Source organism: Rhinopithecus roxellana, chromosome 17 (genome assembly GCF_007565055.1).
Source record: "Rhinopithecus roxellana isolate Shanxi Qingling chromosome 17, ASM756505v1, whole genome shotgun sequence".
Taxonomy (NCBI): Eukaryota; Metazoa; Chordata; class Mammalia; order Primates; family Cercopithecidae; genus Rhinopithecus; species Rhinopithecus roxellana.
In genome coordinates, this window is record NC_044565.1 from 101,352,548 (window position 1) to 101,377,865 (window position 25,318).

At 43.4% G+C, this 25,318-nt stretch overlaps 1 protein-coding gene across 1 annotated transcript in view; it reads left to right on the top strand.

Annotated features, from left to right (window-relative positions):
* Window positions 1-19,475, top strand: part of ATP6V1E2 (ATPase H+ transporting V1 subunit E2) — a 56,683-nt gene extending 37,208 nt beyond the window's left edge. Inside the window, exon 6 of the mRNA XM_030920697.1 lies at window positions 18,510-19,475. Within this exon, the coding sequence (XP_030776557.1) occupies window positions 18,611-19,291 (681 nt within the window). The 5' untranslated portion in view covers window positions 18,510-18,610 and the 3' untranslated portion in view covers window positions 19,292-19,475. The remainder of the gene's footprint in view (window positions 1-18,509) is intronic.
* Window positions 19,476-25,318: the final 5,843 nt, after the last annotated feature.

Genomic DNA, 25,318 nt, shown 5'->3' on the forward strand with positions numbered 1-25,318 from the left:
CCTGAGTTCTAGTTTGATTGCACTGTGGTCTGAGAGACAGTTTGTTATAATTTCTGTTCTTTTACATTTGCTGAGGAGTACTTTACTTCCAATTATGTGGTCAATTTTGGAATAAGTGCGATGTGGTGCTGAGAAGAATGTATATTCTGTTGATTTGGGGTGGAGAGTTCTATAGATGTCTATTAGGTCCGCTTGGTGCAGAGATGAGTTCAATTCCTGGATATCCTTGTTAACTTTCTGTCTCGTTGATCTGTCTAATGTTGACAGCGGAGTGTTGAAGTCTCCCATTATTATTGTATGGGAGTCTAAGTCTCTTTGTAAGTCTCTAAGGACTTGCTTTATGAATCTGGGTGCTCCTGTATTGGGTGCATATATATTTAGGAGAGTTAGCTCTTCCTGTTGAATTGATCCCTTTACCATTATGTAATGGCCTTCTTTGTCTCTTTTGATCTTTGATGGTTTAAAGTCTGTTTTATCAGAGACTAGGATTGCAACCCCTGCTTTTTTTTGTTCTCCATTTGCTTGGTAGATCTTCCTCCATCCCTTTATTTTGAGCCTATGTATGTCTCTGCATGTGAGATGGGTCTCCTGAATACAGCAGACTGATGGGTCTTGACTCTTTATCCAGTTTGCCAGTCTGTGTCTTTTAATTGGAGCATTTAGTCCATTAACATTTAAGGTTAATATTGTTATGTGTGAACTTGATCCTGCCATTATGATATTAACTGGTTATTTTGCTCGTTAGTTGATGCAGTTTCTTCCTAGCCTCGATGGTCTTTACATTTTGCCAAGTTTTTGCGATAGCTGGTACCGGTTGTTCCTTTCCATGTTTAGGGCTTCCTTCAGGGTCTCTTGTAAGGCAGGCCTGGTGGTGACAAAATCTCTAAGCATTTGCTTATCTGTAAAGGATTTTATTTCTCCTTCACTTATGAAACTTAGTTTGGCTGGATATGAAATTCTGGGTTTAAAATTCTTTTCTTTAAGAACGTTGAATATTGGCCCCCACTCTCTTCTGGCTTGTAGAGTTTCTGCCGAGAGATCTGCTGTTAGTCTGATGGGCTTCCCTTTGTGGGTGACCCGACCTTTCTCTCTGGCTGCCCTTAAGATTTTTTCCTTCATTTCAACTTTGGTGAATCTGGCAATTATGTGTCTTGGAGTTGCTCTTCTGGAGGAGTATCTTTGTGGCGTTCTCTGTATTTCCTGAATTTGAATGTTGGCCTGCCCTACTAGGTTGGGGAAGTTCTCCTGGATGATATCCTGAAGAGTGTTTTCCAACTTGGTTCCATTTTCCCCCTCACTTTCAGGCACCCCAATCAGACGTAGATTTGGTCTTTTTACGTAATCCCATACTTCTTGCAGGCTTTGCTCATTTCTTTTTCTTCTTTTTTCTTTTGGTTTCTCTTCTCGCTTCATTTCATTCATTTGATCTTCAATCGCTGATACTCTTTCTTCCAGTTGATCGAGTCGGTTACTGAAGCTTGTGCATTTGTCACGTATTTCTCGTGTCATGGTTTTCATCTCTGTCATTTCGTTTATGATCTTCTCTGCATTAATGAGTCTAGCTGTCAATTCTTCCACTCTTTTTTCAAGATTTTTAGTTTCTTTGCGCTGGGTACGTAATTCCTCCTTTAGCTCTGATAAGTTTGATGGACTGAAGCCTTCTTCTCTCCTCTCGTCCAAGTCATTCTCTGACCAGCTTTGATCCGTTGCTGGTGATGGGCTGCGCTCCTTTGCAGGGGGAGATGCGCTCTTATTTTTTGAATTTCCAGCTTTTCTGCCCTGCTTCTTCCCCATCTTTGTGGTTTTATCTGTCTCTGGTCTTTGATGGTGGTGACGAACTGATGGGGTTTTGGTATAGGTGTCCTTCCTGTTTGATAGTTTTCCTTCTGACAGTCAGAAGGACTCTCTGTTGGTCTGTTGGAGATTGCTTGAGGTCCACTCCAGACCCTGTTTGCCTGGGTATCAGCAGCAGAGGTTGCCGAAGATAGAATATTGCTGAACAGCGAGTGTACCTGTCTGATTCTTCCTTTGGAAGTGTCCTCTCAGGGGTGTACTCCACCCTGTGAGGTGTGGGGTGTCAGACTGCCCCTAGTGGGGGATTTCTCCCAGCTAGGCTACTCAGGGGTCAGGGACACACCTGAGCAGGCAGTCTGTCCGTTCTCAGATCTCAACCTCCGCGTTGGGAGATCCGCGGCTCTCCCCAAAGCTGTCAGACAGAGTCGTTCGCGTCTGCACCGGCTCCCGCTACTTCCCCTGTTGGTCTTCAGCTGTGCGCTGTCCCCAGAGGTGGAGACTACAGAGACAGGCAGGCTTCCTTGAGCTGCTGTGAGCTCCACCCAGTTCGAGCTTCCCAGCGGCTTTGTTTACCTACTTAAGCCTCAGCAATGGCGGGCGCCCCTCCCCCAGCCTCGCTGCTGCCTTGCGGATAGATCGCGGCAGACTGCTGTGTTAGCAGTGAGGGAGGCTTCGTGGGCGTGGGACCCTCCCGGCCAGGTGTGGGATATATTCTCCTGGAATGCCTGTATGCTTACAGCGCAGTATTGGGGTGGGAGTTACCCGATTTTCCAGGTGTTGTGTGTCTCAGTTCCCCTGGCTAGGAAAACGGATCCCCTTCCCCCTTGCGCTTCCAGGTGAGGCGATGCCTCGCCCTGCTTCAGCTCTCGCTGGTCAGGCTGCAGCAGCTGACCAGCACCGATTGTCCGGCACTCCCTAGTGAGATGACCCCAGTACCTCAGTTGAAAATGCAGAAATCACCGGTCTTCTGTGTCGCTCGCGCTGGGAGTTGGAGACTGGAGTTGTTCCTATTCGGCCATCTTGCTCCGCCCCCTCTCTCTAGTTCTTTTAATTGTGATGTTAGAGTGTCCATTTTAGATCTTTCCTGCTTTCTCTTGTGGGCATTTAGTGCTATAAATTTCCCTCTACACACCGCTTTAAATGTGTCCCAGAGATTCTGGTATGTTGTATCTTTGTTCTCATTGGTTTCAAAGAATGTCTTTATTTCTGCTTTCATTTCGTTATGTACCCAGTAGTCATTCAGGAGCAGGTTGTTCAGTTTCCATGTAGTTGAGCGGTTTTGATTGAGTTTCTTAGTCCTGAGTTCTAGTTTGATTGCACTGTGGTCTGAGAGACAGTTTGTTATAATTTCTGCTCTTTTACATTTGCTGAGGAGTGCTTTACTTCCAATTATGTGGTCAATTTTGGAATAAGTGCGATGTGGGGCTGAGAAGAATGTATATTCTGTTGATTTGGGGGTGGAGAGTTCTATAGATGTCTATTAGGTCCGCTTGGTGCAGAGATGAGTTCAATTCCTGGATATCCTTATTAACTTTCTGTCTCGTTGATCTGTCTAATGTTGACAGTGGAGTGTTGAAGTCTCCCATTATTATTGTATGGGAGTCTAAGTCTCTTTGTAAGTCTCTAAGGACTTGCTTTATGAATTTGGGTGCTCCTGTATTGGGTGCATATATATTTAGGATAGTTAGCTCTTCCTGTTGAATTGACCCCTTTACCATTATGTAATGGCCTTCTTTGTCTCTTTTGATCTTTGATGGTTTAAAGTCTGTTTTATCAGAGACTAGGATTGCAACCCCTGCTTTTTTTTGTTCTCCATTTGCTTGGTAGATCTTCCTCCATCCCTTTATTTTGAGCCTATGTATGTCTCTGCATGTGAGATGGGTCTCCTGAATACAGCAGACGGATGGGTCTTGACTCTTTATCCAGTTTGCCAGTCTGTGTCTTTTAATTGGAGCATTTAGTCCATTTACATTTAAGGTTAATATTGTTATGTGTGAACTTGATCCTGTCATTATGATATTAAGTGGTTATTTTGCTTGTTAGTTGATGCAGTCTCTTCCTAGCCTCGATGGTCTTTACATTTTGGCATGTTTTTGCAATGGCTGGTACTGGTTGTTCCTTTCCATGTTTAGGGCTTCCTTCAGGGTCTCTTGTAAGGCAGGCCTGGTGGTGACAAAATCTCTAAGCATTTGCTTATCTGTAAAGGATTTTATTTCTCCTTCACTTATGAAACTTAGTTTGGCTGGATATGAAATTCTGGGTTTAAAATTCTTTTCTTTAAGAACGTTGAATATTGTCCCCCACTCTCTTCTGGCTTGTAGAGTTTCTGCCGAGAGATCTGCTGTTAGTCTGATGGGCTTCCCTTTGTGGGTAACCCGACTTTTCTCTCTGGCTGCCCTTAAGATTTTTTCCTTCATTTCAACTTTGGTGAATCTGGCAATTATGTGTCTTGGAGTTGCTCTTCTCGAGGAGTATCTTTGTGGCGTTCTCTGTATTTCCTGAATTTGAATGTTGGCCTGCCCTACTAGGTTGGGGAAGTTCTCCTGCATGATATCCTGAAGAGTGTTTTCCAACTTGGTTCCGTTTTCCCCCTCACTTTCAGGCACCCCAATCAGACGTAGATTTGGTCTTTTTACATAATCCCATACTTCTTGCAGGCTTTGTTCATTTCTTTTTCTTCTTTTTTCTTTTGGTTTCTCTTCTTGCTTCATTTCATTCATTTGATCCTCAATCACTGATACTCTTTCTTCCAGTTGATCGAGTCGGTTACTGAAGCTTGTGCATTTGTCACGTATTTCTCGTGTCATGGTTTTCATCTCTGTCATTTCGTTTATGACCTTCTCTGCATTAATTAGTCTAGCTGTCAATTCTTCCACTCTTTTTTCAAGATTTTTAGTTTCTTTGCGCTGGGTACGTAATTCCTCCTTTAGCTCTGAGAAGTTTGATGGACTGAAGCCTTCGCTCATCTCGTCAAAGTCATTCTCTGACCAGCTTTGATCCGTTGCTGGCAATGGGCTGCGCTCCTTTGCAGGGGGAGATGTGCTCTTATTTTTTGAATTTCCAGCTTTTCTGCCCTGCTTTTTCCCCATCTTTGTGGTATTATCTGTCTCTGGTCTTTGATGATGGTGACGTACTGATGGGGTTTTGGTATAGGTCTCCTTCCTGTTTGATAGTTTTCCTTCTGACAGTCAGGACCCTCAGCTATAGGTCTGTTGGAGATTGCTTGAGGTCCACTCCCGACCCTGTTTGCCTGGGTATCAGCAGCAGAGGTTGCAGAAGATAGAATATTGCTGAACAGCAAGTGTACCTGTCTGATTCTTCCTTTGGAAGCTTCCTCTCAGGGGTGTACTCCACCCTGTGAGGTGTGGGGTGTCAGACTGCCCCTAGTGGGGGATGTCTCCCAGCTAGGCTACTTAGGGGTCAGGGACCCACCTGAGCAGGCAGTCTGTCCGTTCTCAGATCTCAACCTCCGCTTTGGGAGATCCACGGCTCTCCCCAAAGCTGTCAGACAGAGTCTTTCGCATCTGCACAGGCCCCCGCTGCTTCCCCTGTTGGTCTTCAGCTGTGCGCTGTCCCCAGAGGTGGAGTCTACAGAGACAGGCAGGCTTCCTTGAGCTGCTGTGAGCTCCACCCAGTTCGAGCTTCCCAGCGGCTTTTTTTACCTACTTAAGCCTCAGCAATGGTGGGCACCCCTCCCCCAGCCTCGCTGCTGTGTTGCGGATAGATCCCCGCAGACTGCTGTGTTAGCAATGAGGGAGGCTCCGTGGGCGTGGGACCCTCCCGGCCAGGTGTGGGATATATTCTCCTGGTGTGCCTGTCTGCTTAAAGCACAGTATTGGGGTGGGAGTTACCCGATTTTCCAGGTGTTGTGTGTCTCAGTTCCCCTGGCTAGGAAAAGGGATTCCCTTCCCCCTTGCGCTTCCAGGTGAGGCGATGCCTCGCCCTGCTTCAGCTCTCGCTGGTCAGGCTGCAGCAGCTGACCAGCACCGATTGTCCGGCACTCCCTAGTGAGATGACCCCAGTACCTCAGTTGAAAATGCAGAAATCACCGGTCTTCTGTGTCGCTTGCGCTGGGAGTTGGAGACTGGAGCTGTTCCTATTCGGCCATCTTGCTCTGCCTAAAACAGGGTTTTTTTTTTTTTTTTTAAAAAAAGTACATCCTAAAGTAACGAATGGAGTGGATGGGCTAAATAAATTTTCTTTCTGACTTCCAACAACATTTTGTAAGGTTGAACCCAAGGGTTTGGTCTTTGTCACAAACACTGGGTGGTTTTTCCACCAAGCTCGGTAAGTGGTACAGCCTTCTGGGATAGCATGTGTATGTGTGTGTGTGTGCGCGTGTGTGTGTGTGTTTGTATAACAAATGTTTAAGAGGATGGTATAGTACTGTTAACTGTATGCACATTACCGTACAGCAGGTCTCTAGAACTTTTTCATCTTGCATCACAAAAATTACACCCATTGAACAGAACCCCATTCCCCTACCCCCACCCCTGGAAACTGTCATTCTATAAATATTTCCTGGTTCCATGAGTTTGACTACTTTAAATATCCTATAAGTGGAATCATGCAGTATTTAATCTTCTATGATGGGCCTATTTTACTTAGAATTATGTCCTCAAAGTCCATCTATGTTGTGACATGTGACAGGATTTTCTTCCTTTTTAAGGCTTTATAATATTCCATTTTATGTATACACAACATTTTCTTTATCCATCCATCAATAAGCATGTAGATTGTTTCTACTCTTGGCTATTTTGAATAATGCTTCCCTGAACATTGGTGTGCAAACATTTCTTCAAGATTCTATTTTCAGTTCTTTTGAATAAATACCCAGAAGTGGGATTGCTGGATTATATGGTAATTCTATTTTTAACTTGTTGAATAACCACTATACTGTGTTCCATAGCAGCTGCATCATTTTACATTCCCACCAACCCAGTGCACAGGAGTTCCAGTTTCTGCACATCCTTGCCAACACTTGTTATTTTCTTTTTCTTTCTTCTTTTTAAAAAAATAATGACCATCCTATCAGGAGTAAAGTTATATCTCATTGTGCTTTTGCTTGGCATTTCCTTGATGATTGATGTTGAGCATGTGTTTTCCTATGCCTGTTGGCCTTTGTATGTCTTCTTTTGAGAAGTGTCTACTCAGGTGTTTTGCCCATTTTAAAATCAAGTTTGTGGTTGTTGCTTTTGCTTTGAGTTGTAAGAGTTCCTTATGTATTCTGGATATTAACTTCTTATGAGATGTACGGTTTGCAAATATTTTTCCCATTCCCATTGGTTACCTTTTCACTCTGTAGATTGTTTGATTTGCTGCACAGACGCTTTTAAATGTTACGCAATCTCATTTGTCTATTTTTGCTTTTGTTGTCTGTGCTGTGTCATATGTAAGAAATCATCATCAAGACCAATGTTATGAAGCTTTTCCCGCATGTTTCTTTCTAGGAATTTTACTGTTTCGGGCCTTATGTTTAAGTCTTCAATCAATTTTTAGTTGATTTTTGTGTATGCTTAAAATAAGGGTCCCTTTTCATTCTTTTGCATATGGATATCTAGTTTTCCCAACATCATTTATTGAAGAGACTATCCTTCCCCCATTATGTAGTCTTGGCACCCTTATTGATGATCATTTGATTGTAAATGTGGGGTTTATTTCTGGGCTCTTCATTCTTTTCCATTGGTCTATATATCTAGGTTTATGCCAGTACCATACTGTTTTAATTACTTTAACTTTGTAGTATATTTTGAAGTCAGGAAGTGTGAGACCTCTAGCTTTGTTGCTCTTTCTCGAGATTGTTTTTGGCTATTTGGGGTCCTTTGTGATTCCATATGAATTTTAGAATTCTCCCACCCTATTTCTGCAAAAAATACCATCAGGATTTTGATAGGGATTGCACAGAATCTGTAGATCATTTTGATTAGTATGGACATTTTAACAATATTAGTTCTTCCAACATATGAACACGGGATGTCTTTCCATTTATTTGTGTTTTTAACTTCTTTAAGCAATGTTTTATAGTTTTCAGTAAACAAGTATTCTAGTTCCTTGAGGTGTGAAGTTAGGTAACTTATTTGAGAGTTTTTTTTTTTTTAATGTAGATGTTACTACTATAAACATTCCTCTTAGAATTGCTTTTGCTGCACCTCATAAGCTTTGGTATGTTGTATTTTCATTTTCATTTGTTCTCAAGATATGTTCTAGTTTTCTTTTTGACTTATTCTTTAAAAAAATTTTTTTTTAGAGACAGGGTCTCATTCTGTTGCCCAGACTGGAGTGCAGGGGCACCTCATTAGCTTATTACAGCCTCACACTCCCAGGTTCAAGCGATTCCTGCTTCAGCCTCCCAAAGTGTTGGGATTATAGGCATGAGCCACTGCACATGGTCTGACTTATTCTTTAACCCTTGGTTGTTCAAAAATGTGTTGTTTGATTTCCACATATGTGTGAGTTTTCTAATTTTCCTTTGGCTATTGATTTCCAGTTTCATCCCATACAGTTGGAAAAGATACCTGGTGTGATATCAATCTTCTTAAATTTATTGAGATTTGTTTTATAACCTAACATGTGATCTGTCCTAAAGACTGTTCCATGTGCACTTCAGAAGAATGTGTGTTGTGCTGCTGTTGGGTGGGATGCTCTGCATATATGTCTTTAAGGTCCATTTAGTCTATGGTGTTGTTCAAGTTCTCTGTTTCTTTACTGATTTTCTGTCTGGATATTCTCTCCATTTTGACAGTAGGGTATTGAAATCTCCTACTATTATTGTATTGCTGTCTATTTCTTCCTTTGGTTCTGTCAATGCTTGCTTCATATATTTGGGTGCTCCGATGTTGGATACATATATAAATGTTCTATCTTCCAGGTGAATTGACCCTTTTATCATTATATAATGTCTTTGTCTCTTATGACAGTTCTTGACTTAAAGTCTATTTTGTCTGACATAAGTATGGCCACCCCTGCCCTCTCTTGTTACTTTTGCATGGAATATATTTTTCCATCTTTCACCTTCAGCCTGTGTGTGTCCTTAATTTCTTTTTTTTTCTTGAGATGGAGTCTCACTCTGTCGCCCAGGCTGGAGTGCAGTGGCACAATCTTGGCTCACTGCAAGCTCTGCCTCCCCAGTTCACACCATTCTCCTGCCTCAGCCTCCTGAATAGCTGGGACTACAGACGCCCACCACCATGCCTGGCTAATTTTTTTGTATTTTTAGTGTTAGTCAGGATGGTCTCGATCTCCTGACCTCCTGATCTGCCCACCTTGGCCTCCCAAAGTGCTGGGATAACAGGCATGAGCCACCACACCCAGTCTGTGTGTCCTTAATTTCTAAAATTAATCTCTTGTAGACAGCAAATAGTAAGCTCTTGTTTATTTTGTTAATCCATTCAGCCACTCTATATCTTTTGATTGGAACATTTAATCCATTTATATTTAAAGTAATTACTGATAGAGAAAGACTGACTGTTGCCATTTGTTAACTGTTTTTTTGTCTCATGGCTTTTTGACTCTCTTTTCCTCTCTTGCTATCTTCCTTGTGTTTGACTCTCCCACACCTGCCCCCAGCCCCCGGTGGCAACATACTTCAATCCTTTTCACATTTTATTTTGTGTAACTTCCATAAGTATTTTCTTTATGGTAGCTGTGGGCTAACATGAAACATGTTGTAATTTTAACTGTCTATGTTAAGCTGATGAATTAACTTCAATCACAAGCAAAAACTCTTTTTTTACCCCCCCAACATTGTTATTGATATCACAAATTACATGTTTTTATATTATGTATCCATTAACACATTTTTGTAGTTGTGGTTACTTTTTATACTTTTGCCTTTTAACTTTTTTAAACAAAAAAGTATTAATTAATTAATTAATTTTGCCTTTTAAAATTTTATTTTTAGTATATGTGCTGCTGAAGCGAGCACTAAAATTTTATTTTTATGAACGGTAACTATTGCCAGTGCTATAGCTATCTAATAAGAGCATTTTACATTTAATATGAGTCACATGAAAGGCCTATATCAATTTTACAAAAAAATTAATTATGAATAGCTGTTTCATACAGCTTTAGCTCAAGCTAAGAAAACACCGTTCTTTTTTTTTTTTATTATTATACTTTAAGTTCTAGAGTACATGTGCACAACATGCAGTTTTGTTACATATGTATACAGGTGCCATGTTGGTGTGCTGCATCCATTAACTTGTCATTTACATTAGGTATATATCCTAATGCTATCCCTCCCCCTTCCCTCCTCCCCACAATAGGCCCCGGTGTGTGATGTTCCCCTTCCTGTGTCCAAGTGATCTCATTGTTCAATTCCCACCTATGAATGAGAACATGCGGTGTTTGGTTTTCTGTTCTTGCGATAGTTTGCTGAGAATGATGGTTTCCAGCTACATCCATGTCCCTACAAAGGACACGAACTCATCCTTTTTATGGCTCCATAGTATTCCATGGTGTATATGTGCCACATTTTCTTAATCCAGTCTGTCATTGATGGATATTTGGGTTGATTCCAAGTCTTTGCAATTTGGAATAGTGCCACAATAAACATATGTGTGCATGTGTCCTTATAGCAGCACGATTTATAATCCTTTGGTATATACCCAGTAATGGGATGGCTGGGTCAAATGGTATTTCTAGTTCTAGATCCTCGAGGAATCGCCACACTGTCTTCAACAATGGTTGAACTAGTTTACAGTCCCACCAACAGTGTAAAAGTGTTCCTATTTCTCCACATCCTCTCCAGCACCTGTTATTTCCTGACTTTTTAATGATTGCCATTCTAACTGGTGTGAGATGGTATCTCATTGTGGTTTTGATTTGTATTTCTCTGATGGCGAGTGATGATGAGCATTTTTTCATGTGTCTGTTGGCTGTATAAATGTCTTCTTTTGAGAAGTGTCTGTTCATATCCTTTGCTCAATTTTTGATGGGGTTGTTTTCTTCTTGTAAATTTGTTTGAGTTCTTTGTAGATTCTGGATATTAGCCCTTTGTCAGATGAATAGATTGCAAAAATTTTCTCCCATTCTGTAGGTGGCCTGTTCACTCTGATGGTAGTTTCTTTTGCTGTGCAGAAGCTCTTTAGTTTAATTAGATCCCATTTGTCAATTTTGGCTTTTGTTGCCATTGCTTTTGGTGTTTTAGACATGAAGTCCTTGCCCATGCCTATGTCCTGAATGGTACTACCAAGCTTTTCTTCTAGGGTTTTTATGGTTTTAGGTCTAACATTTAAGTCCATAATCCATCTTGAATTAATTTTCGTATGAGGAGTAAGGAAAAGATCCAGTTTCAGCTTTCTACTTATGGCTAGCCAATTTTCCCAGCACCATTTATTAAATAGGGAATCCTTTCCCCATTTCTTGTTTTTGTCAGGTTTGTCAAAGATCAGATGGTTGTAGATGTGTGATATTATTTCTGAGGGCTCTGTTCTATTCCATTGGTCTATATCTCCGTTTTGGTACAAGTACCATGCTGTTTTGGTTACTATAGCCTTGTAGTATAGTTTGAAGTCAGGTAGTGTGATGCCTCCAGCTTTGTTCTTTTGGCTTAGGATTATCTTGACAATGCAGGCTCTTTTTTGGTTCCATATGAACTTTAAAGCAGTTTTTTCCAATTCTGTGAAGAAAGTCATTGGTAGCTTAATGGGGATGGCATTGAATCTATATATTACCTTGGGCAGTATGGCCATTTTCACGATATTGATTCTTCCTATCCATGAGCATGGAATGTTCTTCCATTTGTTTGTGTCCTCTTTTATTTCACTGAGCAGTGGTTTGTAGTTCTCCTTGAAGAGGTCCTTCTCATCCCTTGTAAGTTGGATTCCTAGGTATTTTATTATCTTTGAAGCAATTGTGAATGGGAGTTCACTCATGATTTGGCTCTCTGTCTGTTATTGGTGTATAAGAATGCTTGTGATTTTTGCACGTTGATTTTGTATCCTGAGACTTTGCTGAAGTTGCTTATCAGCTTAAGGAGATTTTGGGCTGAGATGATGGGGTTTTCTAAATATACAATCATGTCATCTGCAAATAGGGATAATTTGACTTCTTCTTTTCCTAATTGAATGTGCCCTAGCCAGAACTTCCAACACTATCTATGTTGAATAGGAGTGGTGAGAGAGGGCATCCCTGTCTTGTGCCAGTTTTCAAAGGGAATGCTTCTAGTTTTTGCCCATTCAGTATGATATTGGCTGTGGGTTTGTCATAAATAGCTCTTATTATTTTGAGATATGTTCCATCAATACCGAATTTATTGAGCGTTTTTAGCATGAAGGGCTGTTGAATTTTGTCAACGGCCTTTTCTGGATCTATTGATATAATCATGTCGTTTTTGTCTTTGGTTCTGTTTATATGCTGGATTACGTTTATTGATTTGTATATGTTGAACCAGCCTTGCATCCCAGGGATGAAGCCCACTTGATCATGGTGGATAAGCTTTTTGATGTTCTGCTGGATTTGGTTTGCCAGTATTTTATTGAGGATTTTTGCATCAATGTTCATCAGGGATGTTGGTCTAAAATTCTCTTTTTTTGTTGTGTCTCTGCAGGCTTTGGTATCAGGATGATGTTGGCCTCATAAAATGAGTTAGGGAGGATTCCCTCTTTTTCTATTGATTGGAATCGTTTCAGAAGGAATGGTACCAGCTCCTTCTTGTACCTCTGGTAGAATTCGGCTGTGAATCTGTCTGGTCCTGGGCTTTTTTTGGTTGGTAGGCTATTGATTATTGCCTCAATTTCAGAGGCTGCTATTGGTCTATTCAGGGATTCAACTTCTTCCTGGTTTAGTCTTGGGAGAGTGTATATGTCCAGGAATTTATCCATTTCTTCTAGGTTTTCTAGTTGATTTGCGTAGAGGTGTTTATAGTATTCTCTGATGGTAGTTTGTATTTCTGTGGGGTTGGTGGTGATATCCCCTTTATCATTTTTTATTGCATCTATTTGATTCCTCTCTCTTTTCTTTATTAGTCTTGTTAGCAGTCTATCAATTTTGTTGATGTTTTCAAAAAACCAGCTCCTGGACTCATTGATTTTTTGAAGGGTTTTTTGTGTCTCTATCTCCTTCAGATCTGCTCTGATCTTAGTTATATCTTGCCTTCTGCTAGCTTTTGAATGTGTTTGCTCTTGCTTCTCTAGTTCTTTTAGTTGTGATGTTATGGTGTCAATTTTAGATCTTTCCTGCTTTCTCTTGTGGGCATTTAGTGCTATTAATTTCCCTCTACACACCGCTTTAAATGTGTCCCAGAGATTCTGGTATGTTGTATCTTTGTTCTCATTGGTTTCAAAGAACATCTTTATTTCTGCCTTCATTTCATTATGTACCCAGTAGTCATTCAGGAGCAGGTTGTTCAGTTTCCACGTAGTTGAGTGGTTTTGATTGAGTTTCTTAGTCCTGAGTTCTAGTTTGATTGCACTGTGGTCTGAGAGACAGTTTGTTATAATTTCTGTTCTTTTGTATTTGCTAAGGAGTGCTTTACTTCCAACTGTGTGGTCAATTTTGGAATAAGTGTGATGTGGTGCTGAGAAGAAGTATATTCTGTTGATTTGAGGTGGAGAGTTCTGTAGATGTCTATTAGGTCCACTTGGTGCAGAGTTGAGTTTAATTCCTGGATATCCTTGTTACCTTTCTGTCTCATTGATCTGTCTAATGTTGACAGTGGAGTGTTAAAGTTTCCCGTTATTATTGTATGGGAGTCTAAGTCTCTTTGTAAGTCTCTAAGGACTTGCTTCATGAATCTGGGTGCTCCTGTATTGGGTGCATATATATTTAGGATAGTTAGCTCTTCTTGTTGAATTGATCCCTTTACCATTATGTAATGGCCTTCTTTGTCTCTTTTGATCTTTGTTGGTTTAAAGTCTGTTTTATCAGAGAGTAGGATTGCAACCCTTGCCTTTTTTTGTTTTCCATTTGCTTGGTAGATCTTCCTCCATCCCTTTATTTTGAGCCTATGTATGTCTCTGCATGTGAGATGGGTCTCCTGAATACAGCAAACTGATGGGTCTTGACTGTTTATCCAGTTTGCCAGTCTTTGTCTTTTAATTGGACCATTTAGTCCATTGACATTTAAGGTTAATATTGTTATGTGTGAATTTGATCCTGTCAGTATGATATTAGCTGGTTGTTTTGCTTGTTAGTTGATGCAGTTTCTTCCTAGCATTGATGGTCTTTACATTTTGGCATATTTTTGCAATGGCTGGTACCAGTTGTTCCTTTCCATGTTTAGTGCTTCCTTCAGGATCTCTTGTAGGGCAAGCCTGGTGGTGACAAAATCTCAGCATTTGCTTGTCTGTAAAGAATTTTATTTCTCCTTCACTTATGAAACTTAGTTTGGCTGGATATGCTATTCTGGGTTGAAAATTCTCTTCTTTGAGAATGTTGAATATTGGCCCCCACTCTCTTCTAGCTTGTAGAGTTTCTGTCGAGAGATCTGCTGTTAATCTGAAGGGCTTCCCTTTGTGGGTAACCCGACCTTTCTCTCTGACTGCCCTTAACAATTTTCCTTCATTTCAACTTTGGTGAATCTGACAATTATGTATCTTGGAGTTGCTCTTCTCAAGGAGTGTATTTGTGGTGTCCCCTGTATTTCCTGAATTTGAATGTTGGCATGCCTTGCTAGGTTGGGGAAGTTCTCCTGGATAATATCCTGCAGAGTGTTTTCCAACTTGGTTCCATTCTCCCCGTCACTTTCAGGCACCCCAATCAGACGTAGATTTGGTCTTTTCACATAATGCCATATTTCTTGGAGGCTTTGTTCATTTCTTTTTACTCTTTTTTCTCTAAACTTCTCTTCTCGCTTCATTTCATTCATTTGATCTTCAGTCATTGATACTCTTTCTTCCAGTTGATCAAGTTGGTTACTGAAGCTTGTGCATATGTCACGTAGTTCTTGTGTCATGGTTTTCATCTCTGTCAGTTTGTTTATGGACTTTTCTGCATTGGTTATTCTTGTTATCCATTCTTCCATTCTTTTTTCAAGGTTTTTAATTTCTTTGCACTGGGTACGTAGTTCCTCCTTTAGCTCTGAGAAGTTTGATCGACTGAAGCCTTCTTCGCTCAGTTCATCAAAGTCGTTTTGCGTCTAGCTTTGTTCCATTGCTGGCAATGAGCTGCGTTCCTTTGGAGGGGGGAGATGTGCTCTCGTTTTTTGAATTTCCAGCTTTTCTGCACTGCTTTTTCCCCATCTTTGTGGTTTTATCTGCCTTTGGTCTTTGATGATGGTGACTTACTGATGGGGTTTTGGTGTGGGTGTCCTTTCTGTTTGTTAGTTTTCCTTCTAACAGTCAGGACCCTCAGGTGCCGGTCTGTTGGAGTTTGCTTGAGGTCCACTCCATACCCTGTTTGCCTGGGTATCAGCAGCAGAGGCTTCAGAAGATAGAATATTGCTGAACAGCAAGTGCTGCTGTCTGATTCTTGCTCTGGAATCTTTGTCTCAGAGGTGTACCCAGCCGTGTGAGGTGTGAGGTGTCAGTCTGCACCTAGTGGGGGATGTCTCCCAGTTAGGCTACTCAGGGGTCAGGTACCCACTTGAGCAGGCAGTCTTTCCTTTCTCAGATCTAAACCTCTATGCTGGGAGAACCACTGCTCTCTTTAAAGCTGTCAGACAGGGACATTTACATCTAAAGAGGTTTCTGCTGCTTTTTGTTTAGCTATGCCCCGTCCCCAGAAATGGAGTCTACAGAGGCAGGCAGGCCTCCTTGAGCTGTGGTGGGCTCCACCCAATTCAAGCTTCCCAGTGGCTTTGTTTACCTACTTAAGCCTCAGCAATGGCAGGTGCCCCTCCCCCAGCCTCACTGCCACTTTGCAGTTAGATCTCAGACTGCTGTGATAGCAATGAGGGAGGCTCTGTGGGCTTGGGACCCTCCAGGCCAGGGATATAATCTCCTGGTGTGCCGTTTGCTAAGATCCTTGGTAAAGCACAGTATTAGGGTGGGAGTTACCTGATTTTCCAGGTGTTGTGTGTCTCAGTTTCCCTTGACTAGGAAAAGGAATTCCCTTCCCCGTTGTGCTTCCCAGGTGAGGCAATGCTTTGCCCTGCTTCAGCTCTCGCTGGTTGGGCTGCACCCATTGACCAGCACCAACTGTCTGACACACCCCAGTGAGATGAACCCAGTACCTCAGTTGAAAATGCAGAAATCACCCGTCTTCTGTGTCACTCACACTGGGAGCTGGAGGTTGGAGCTCTTCCTATTCGGCCATCTTGGGCGCCCCCCCCACCTTTTAACTTCTATACCAGAATTAAAAGTGATTTACATACCACCATTACAGTATTACAGTATTCTGTATTTGCCAGTAGCTTTATCTTTACTAGTGAGCCTTATACTTTCATATGCTGTCTAGTGGCCTTTTGTTTCAAATGGAAAGATTCCCTTTAGTATATCTTGTAAGGTAGGTAGGTCTAGTGGTGATGAACTTCCTCAGCTTTTGTTTATCTAGCAAAATCTTTAGTTTTCTTTCATTTTCGAAGGACAGTTTTTCCAAATATAGTATTCTTGAATAGCAGGGTTTTTTTTTTTTTTTTTTTTTCAGCCCTTTGAATATATCATCTTACTCTTTCCTGTACTACAAGATATCTACTGAGAAATCCACTGGTAGTCTTATGGAAGCTCCCTTATATGTGATGAGACTCTTTTCTCTTTCTGCTTTCAAAATTATCTGTCTTTGACTTTTGACAATTTGATTATAATGTGTCTTGATAAGGACTTTTTTGGGTTTATCTTAGTTCAAGTCCATTAGACTTCTTGAATGTGGATAGACATTTCCCTCCCCAGATTTGAGACGTATTTGGCCATTATTTCTTTAAAAACTTTCTATCCTTTTTTCCCAGCCTTCTTTTGAGACTCCCATAATGCATATATTGGTCTGCTTGATGGTGTCCCATAAGTCTCTTAGGCTTTCTTTACTCTCTCTCATTCTTCTTTTTTTTTTTTCTCCTTTGACTGGATAATTTCAAATGTTGTACCTTCAAGCTCACTGATCGTTTCCTGTTGAACTCCTCTAGTGAGTTTTTTCAGTTCAGTTATTGTATTCTTCAGCTCCAAAATTTGTTTGGTTCTTTTTCATATTTTCTATATCTTTTTTGATATTCTCATTTTGTTCATACATCCTTTTCCTGGGCTTGTTGAGCATCCCAGGAGCCTTTTAAAGATATGGATTCCCAGACCTTACTGGCAGAGATTCTGATTCAGTAGGCATAGGGTTGGGGCCTTAAAAGCTATATTTTCTTTTTCTTTTTTCTTTTTATTTATTTATTTATTTATTTTTTGAGACAGAATCTCACTCTTGTCACCCAGGCTGGACTGCAATGGCACAAGCTCAGCTCACTGGAACCTCCACCTCCCAGGTTCAAGTGATTCTCCTGCCTCAGCTCCCTGAGTAGCTGGGATTACAGGCAGCCACCACCACGCCCAGCTAATTTTTGTATTTTTAGTAGAGATGGGATTTCACCATGTTGGCCAGGTTGGTCTTGAACTATTGGCCTCAGGTGATCCACCCAGCGTGGCCTCCCAAAGTGCTGGGATTACAGGCGTGAGTCACCACGCTAAAAGCTATGTTTCTTAAAGATCCTCCAAGTGGTTCAGATATACGTCCAGGTTTGGAAATCACTTCCAGTAAAAAGACCACCTTCAATCTCTCCCCCTTCCCTTATATGAGCTCTAGGGAAGTGGGGAGGTCTAGACTTATATAAAGTATATAAAGTTTTGTTTTGTTTTTTGAAACAGAGTCTTGCTGTCACCAGGCTGGAGTGCAGTGGTGCGATCTCAGCTCACTACAACCTCCGCCTCCTGAGTTCAAGCAATTCCCCTCCCTTAGCCTCCTGAGTAGCTGGGACTACAGGCATGCGCCACCATGCCTGGCTAATTTTTTTTGTATTTTAGTAGAGACGGGGTTTCACCATGTTGGCCAGGATGGTCTCTATCTCCTGACCTCATGATCCACCTGCCTTGGCCTCCCAAAGTGCTGGGATTACAGGCGTGAGCCACTGTGCCCAGCTATAAAGTTTTTAAATATAAGCTTCTGGGAAGTGAATAGATAATGGATAGAATATGCAGACAGAAAATCAGTAAAGAAACAGAGAACTTGAACAACACTATAGACCAAATGGACCTTACAGACATATATGCAGAACATTCCAACCAACAGCAGCACAATACACATTCTCCTCAAGTGCATATGGAACATTCTTTAGGATGGATCTCATGCTAGGTTACAAAGCAAATCTCATCTCTCCAAGGCGCCATTTTCTGCTTAGTAGTATTCCTTTTCTCTGTATCATTTGAAGGTTCTTACAACCCTCCTACCTCCAGGCAGCCTTTCTGGATTAAATCCTGGCTGACCACGAGTTTCTTAAGACTTTCCCCAACCCTCCTGACCCCAAAATGTGGATATACTTTCCATTTATATATTAATTTGGTGTTTCTATGCTGTTGGCTTGCTATCTGAGTCTCAGGCCACTGCTCCATAGAGAGCTTCTGGACTAGGTCTGCCCTAACTGTCTCATTATTATTTGATGACAATGATAGTGAGTGTAGCAGGGATGGAATTCTGGAGACCCAGGTTCAAGTCTCTGTTCTTCTACAGTATAAACTTGGATAAATTGTGTTCCCTCTCTGAACCTCAGTTTCCTCATCTGTGAAGTGAGGGGTATATATACAGTCTCTGCAGTCCTCCTCTAAAGCCTCTGACTTTCTCTTTCGTCCTGTTGTTCACTGGTATAGCTGAGAAAGTGAAATTCCAGAGACACTCCTGAAATTGTCCTAAGTTAAAGGAGCCGAACAGTGTGCCAGCTCCCTCTCTGTCATCCCCTCTGAGAGTAGCCATGGCCCTGAGTGATGTCGATGTGAAAAAGCAGATTAAGCACATGATGGCTTTCATTGAGCAGGAAGCCAATGAGAAAGCAGAGGAAATTGATGCCAAGGCTGAGGAAGAGTTTAACATTGAGAAAGGACGCCTTGTGCAAACCCAACGACTGAAGATTATGGAGTATTATGAGAAAAAGGAGAAGCAGATAGAGCAGCAGAAGAAAATCCAGATGTCCACCATGAGGAATCAGGCAAGGCTGAAAGTCCTGAGAGCCCGAGATGACCTCATCTCGGATTTGCTCAGTGAGGCGAAGCTGAGACTCAGCCGGATTGTGGAGAACCCAGAGGTCTACCAGGGGCTTCTGGATAAACTGGTGCTCCAGGGTCTGCTCCGACTGCTGGAACCTGTGATGATTGTGCGCTGCCGGCCACAGGACCTCCTCCTGGTGGAGGCTGCTGTGCAAAGAGCCATCCCCAAATACATGACAATTTCCCAAAAACATGTGGAGGTCCAGATTGATCAAGAGGCATACCTGGCTGTGAATGCAGCTGGAGGTGTGGAGGTCTACAGTGGCAATCAGAGAATAAAGGTTTCAAATACCTTGGAAAGCCGACTGGATCTCTCAGCCAAGGAAAAGATGCCAGAAATACGAATGGCCTTGTTTGGTGCTAACGCCAACAGAAAGTTCTTTATATAAGCCTCTGGGAAGTGAAGCTAGTGTTGAACCACCAAACCACAAAAGTTTAAGTTTTGGGGGGAAAGGAAACTAGTAGTGTTTCCTCCTCTTTGGTGCTCTGATATTGTTCTGTTTTTCTTCATGAAATACCCCTTGGATGGCTAAAGTGTTAACTTTGAAATAAAGCCCAAATTAATGCTCAGAATTCAAATTCTAATTCTTCCATACACGCCACAGCTTCTGGTCCATTCTGCAGTCTGGGATGAGGGGAGTGATGACATCTGCTCTTCAGCTTGGCCTCAGGTGGTGAATGTGTGAGATGTGAATAGTGTTCTTGGCCTGTGGATCTGGTTTAATATGCGTATGAAGTGTGTTTTTCTTCCTTTGTTTCAGCTTCAGTACCCAAACTTATGTTATTTAATGAGGTCTAGAGGTTTTCCTCACATGTCCAGAATCAACTTAATGGGCATCCAACCAGCACAATCACACAGGGACCCATGCTCCGAAGGGCCCAGCACCTGGGGTTTAGTGATCTGTATTTGCTGCCCTGAAATTCCTAATTTCCTCTTTGAATGTGTGTTTTGTAAGTGACACTTGATGGAACATTGGGGCAAGTGCCAGGGGTTTGGAGTCTTGGCTCACGCATGGTACTGACTCCCAAAATCTACCTACCTTCTTTGGATGGGTTGTTGGCTAACCATTTCCCAGTCCTCTGGTGCCCTGAGGCCCAGCCTTCCTCCACCTCACCCAGTGAGCACTGCTTCCCTCTGCCCCTGGCGGGGGCCTGGTGTACATGCAGGGAGGGTCAGAATGGGGTTTCATGCTCTGTGGAGTTTCAGGGCCAGAAATCCCTGCCCAAGGCTGGCAGCTCCGTGGCATATTCAGTAGACAACTTGGGGGAAGGGGTGAGTCTCTTACCCACCATATACTGAGCCCGTCCTGGTGTAGAGGTTTAAAGACCCTAGGAGTTACTGTCTGCTATAGGGCAGCCCGCTCACTGGAAGGAGAGATGCCAGCTCAGCTTCCCTGATCCTGGCCCAGGCCCACACTGGTGGCTAGTGGGAAGGGGGAGCCAACCACTGCCAAACTTGCCGCACCAGAGTCTTAGGGCAGGACCCTCAGGAGCTTGTGAATGTCTGCACTTGTCCTGCAAAGTATCCCTGTGCCTGGCAGCATCCTCCCTTGGATAGTTCAGTGCCTGGGGGAACTTGGATGCATCTTTTCTGGCCCGTGTGAGGCACCTTCTGGGAGGAGCCAGGAAATACAGATTATATAATTTTTGTGATTTGGCATGTAGGCACTGCACAATAGAAAAGTAAATGGTAGAATTCATGCTAATAATTTAAACTTTAAATGGTAGAATTCATGTTAATAATTTAAATTTTCTTCACTTAAAAAGACATTAAATAGCAAATAAACACTGTGAAAAGTCAAGAAGAGACTACAGAAGAAAGAAAAAAGCTTTATACTTTAGTGCCGTTCATGGCACTTCTTTCCTGCTTTTTGAACAAAGAATCTCACCTTTTCTTTCTTCTTCTTCTTTCTTCTTCCTTCTTCCTTTTTCCTTCTTCCTTCTTTCTTCTTCTTTCTTCTTTCTTCCTTTCTTCTTCTTCCGTCTTCTTCTTCTCCTTCTCCTTCTCCTTCTCTTTCTCCTTCTTCTTCTTCTTTTTTGAGATGGAGTTTCTCTCCTGTTGCCCAGGCTAGAGTGCAATGGCACAATAGTGGCTCACTGCAAACTCCGCCTCCCGGGTTCAAGTGATTCTCCTGCCTCAGCCTTACAGGCTCATGCCACTATACCCGGCTAATTTTGTATTTTCAATAGACACGGGGTTTCACTATATTGGCCAGGCTGGTCTTGAACTCCTGACCTCAGGTGATCCACCCGCCTCAGCCTCCCAAAGTGTGGAATTACAGGTGTGAGCCACCATGCCTGGCCAGATCTCACATTTTCATTTTGCACTGGGCTCTGCAGATTACATAGCGGGTTCTGCATAAGTATGTGTGATTTAAGGTCTAGTCCATACCTGATGTTGCTTTATTTATTAAAATAGAATTTTTTTGAAGAAAAGAAATCCCAAGATGCTCTGCTGAGGGCAAAGGTTGGCCTGTGTGGTTAGGACTCTGTAAGGAACAGAAACTTCATGAAACTCAAACACAAAGTAAGGGATAGGCTACTAGTGCATGGGGGTGTCTCACAGAACCCAGAACAGGAATCCTTCGTGATCTCAGGAGAGGGCTGGAACTGGGACTCAGAAAGCCATCTGAAATCCTTTATGTGGCCATTTTTCTTTCTTTAAGGAGTGACTTTCTCTGTTGCCCAGTTTAAATGGTAGAGTATGCATGCCCCACAGTTCCAAAGTTGACATGTTATAGTTCCAGAAACAAACTTGCTTCTCTTGAAGTCCATTCCACTTTCCCAGGAGGGAATCTATTTGGCCAAACTGGGGTCAGGTGTCTACCTATGGTCCAGTTGGTGTCTGGGGCAGTTCTGAGAGAAAGAAGGGTCTTTGTCAGCTGGACAGACTCCCCACAGGGTGTCTTCTATGTGAGCCCTTTTGAGTTTCAAATTTAGTCATTCAATGAGCATTTTTTTTTTTTTTGAGACGGAGTCTAGCTCTGTCGCCCAGGCTGGAGTGCAGTGCCTGCAATCTCAGCTCACTGCAACCTCTGCCTTCTGGGTTCAAGTGATTCTTCTGCCTCAGCCTCCCAAGTAGCTGGGACTACAGGCACGTGCCACCATACCTGGCTAATTTTTGCATTTTCAGTAGAGACAGGGTTTCACCATACTGGTCAGGCTGGTCTCGAACTCCTGACTTCATGATCTGTCTGCCTCGGCCTCCCAAAGTGCTGGGATTACAGATGCAAGCCACTGCACCTGGCCTCAATGAACATTTTCTAAATGCCAGTGATGAGCCAGGCACTGTGGAGTCATAGACACATAAACAGATGATGATCATGATAATGATACAATGTGGCAAGTGCCAGCCTAGTGCTGATGGGAAACCCTGTGGGAAGACGGTGGCAGGAAGGGAGGGTAACAGAAGGGTTCCTGGGCGCTGGCAGTTGAGCTGGGGAAAACCCTCCAGGCAAAGGAAGGAAAGCATGTGCCAAAGCCCTGAGGTGTGAAAATGCAGGGCGCATTAGAGGAGCTTTGTGTAGTTTGGGGTGATGGAATGTGAGGGGTGAGGAGGAAGAGACCATGGATGAAGGTGGAAAGATGGGCCTCATTACAGGGTATTGCTCTGGAGGTTGGTGGGGTTTTTTGTTTGTTTGTTTTTGTTTCTGTGTGTGTGTTTGTTTTATTTTGTTTGTTTTTGAGACAAAGTCTTGCTCTGTTGCCCAGACTGAAGTGCAGTGGTGTGATCTTGGCTTACTGCAACCTCAGCCTCCTAGGCTCAAGCGATCCTCCCACCTCAGCAGGTTACAGCAGGAAGTAGGAGCCAAATTTCCAGAAGGGGATAGACTGGGGGCTTGGTCCCCAGCCCTGAGTAGCTGGGACTACAGGCATGCACCACCGCACCTGGCCAGTTTTTTTTATTCTTTGTAGAGACGGGTCTCACTCTGTTGGCCAGACTGGTCTTGACGTTCTGGGCTCAGGCAATCCTCCTGCCTTGGCCCCCCAAAGTGTTAGAATTACAGGCGCGAGCCACCACACCTGGCTTGCTTGGGAGTTTTGACTTAATTCTGGTGGGTGAGTGATAAGGAGGTCATTGAGGGACTTTAAGAGTGAATGAAACAACGAGAGCAGGACTTTCAGAAAGATTATTCCAGTGTCGCTGTGGGTGGAGGACACATTAATGCGGGGGAGAGACTGGAGGCAGGGGGCTCCCCGTGAGAGCACGGGGGCTATTTATCAGCCTGAGTGAGAGGTGAAAATAACCTTACCCGCTCTTTCGCTCTTTCGTGAGGCAGGTGAACTTCATGATACAAAGGTGGAAGAGATTAGAATCAGTGACTTCTGTCCTATGCCTCCTCCCTTCCCCCACCCCAATATATTTATTTTCACTTGTCCAGGCTTGAGGCTTTATTACAGTTTCATATCATCTTACAGTTTTTTCTTATGAGAGTCTCCTTACCCTCCGAGCTTCCCCCCCGCCCCTCCTCACCATCATTCCAGGCCCAGCAAAGCACCCACTTCCCAGCTCATCAAGCCCCCAGCCCCTCCCCTTCCAGGAAGTCAGCCCCCACTTCCTGCTGTAACCCGGGAGTGTCTGAACCCCCTCGGCCTACCCTAGCTCTGGGCCCCTGAGCCACCCTCAATCTGTTAGCTGCTCCCAACATCAATTCACCTCCCCCAAAAATGGACAGTCGTAGGTTTTATGAAAGGTTTTGTGGGAAGTTGAGGAGAGCATTGCATCGTACCTATGGGACAAACTTTCCCCTAAGTCGCATTTAAGCATCTCTATGTTTTCCAACCTTTCTCTCTGCTGGAGCTGCCACATGTTAGCTCTTTCTCCCCCAGCGTTCTCCTTCAACCCCGTGGGTTCCAGCCTTTTCCTCACCATGTCCCCTCAGCAACACAAAAACCCTGGCCTCCCGCAGTCTCTGGATGTAGGGACTGTGTCTCTCATCCAGGACTCATCTCATCACATAGGGACTGTGTCTCTCATCCAGTGCGTGAGGACTTTTCACACACTGCTTTTCTCTACTGTCAGCAACTTTATCTACTGTGTCTCATTTTTTTAGACACAGCTCCTTATGGACAGAGACTGTGTCTTTTCTCTTTTTTACATCCCCTGCTGCTGTGTTACTTTAGTGCCTAACACAGTAGGTTCTGAACAAGTGTTGATCATTGTTATATTCTTCTCTCCAGGCCTAGCTCTGGGTTATGGATGGAGGACTCCAGAGCCTCTCTCCTCTCCTAGTCCATAGATTTGGCCATAAAAAAAGGGCAAGGATGTGAGATGGTGGTCAGGGGAAAGGTGGTGCATTGTATTCCAAGGATCCTTCTGGACAAGAAAATACCCTATCGGTCCCAGGGAAAGACTGTGGATGGGAACAGCCTGAAATTCAGGCAGGATGTGCCCCCTGCCTCACTTCAGTCCAGTGGTTGGTTACTCCTGGGCTTGCCTGAGGGTTTATTGAGTCCCATCCCTCCATGGGAAACAGATGGAAGGGGTTTTGCTTTGGACCTAGGTGCAGAGGCAGGAGGCTCTGGAGGGACTGGGCCTGGTCTGTGTCCTCCACGGGGGCCTCAGCCATGGGAGAGGCACATCTTAGCCTTCATGTCTATGTGGCCATCAAGGCAAGACTTGACTTTTGGGGTGGGCTACCTGTCACCATCCTGTTGAGCTCCGACAACTATGGCCCTGTAGAGGTCTTTACCTTAGAAAAGTTTGCACTGGGTGCATTCTCTTAGTTGAGTGAATGGTACAAACTAACATGCATCCTTTATTGGCATTAACAACCTCCCCTCTAGAAGACATGTTCCTTGTGTAAGCTCCTTGGTCCCGTGAGCCAAAAGGAGCAAACTGTTAAAACGGCAGGCAGGCACAACCCTTCCCCACACCTCTCCTCATTAACACTTCCTTCCCAGGCGCAAGAGAAGCTGTCTGCTACTGATGCAGAGGCTTTGCTTATGGTGATGGGACTGCTGTAGACTCACTCCCTGCTGGGGAAGACCTGGAGGAACTGAACACACAGCAAGGAGGTCCTGCCCCACATGCTAGGAGGCCAGCTGCCTCCTGAGGATGGTAGGCAGAGTAACTTGGTGAAGGAAGAGTGTGGATTTGGTTCTGATCCTGAGCTGCCTGGAGAGCCAGAGATGGAGGGGATGCTTTGACTGTGTGGCAGGACCTCAGAGAAGGCAGTGGAACCAACAGAAAATGCTGCAGGGCTTCGTCTCTGACCCTGGGCTCATAGGGCCCCTGGAAGTGGGTCAGCAGATCAACTCTGGGCCCAAACACACACACCCCCCACCACCTCTAGGGAGCAACTGCAGCCCCTTCCTGGGCTCCCCAGGGACATTGCTCAAGTCTTTGCCCCCATCCTATGCTCTCCCCAGTCCACCCAGACACCCCTTCCAATTAACGAGTTCATCTCTGAAAC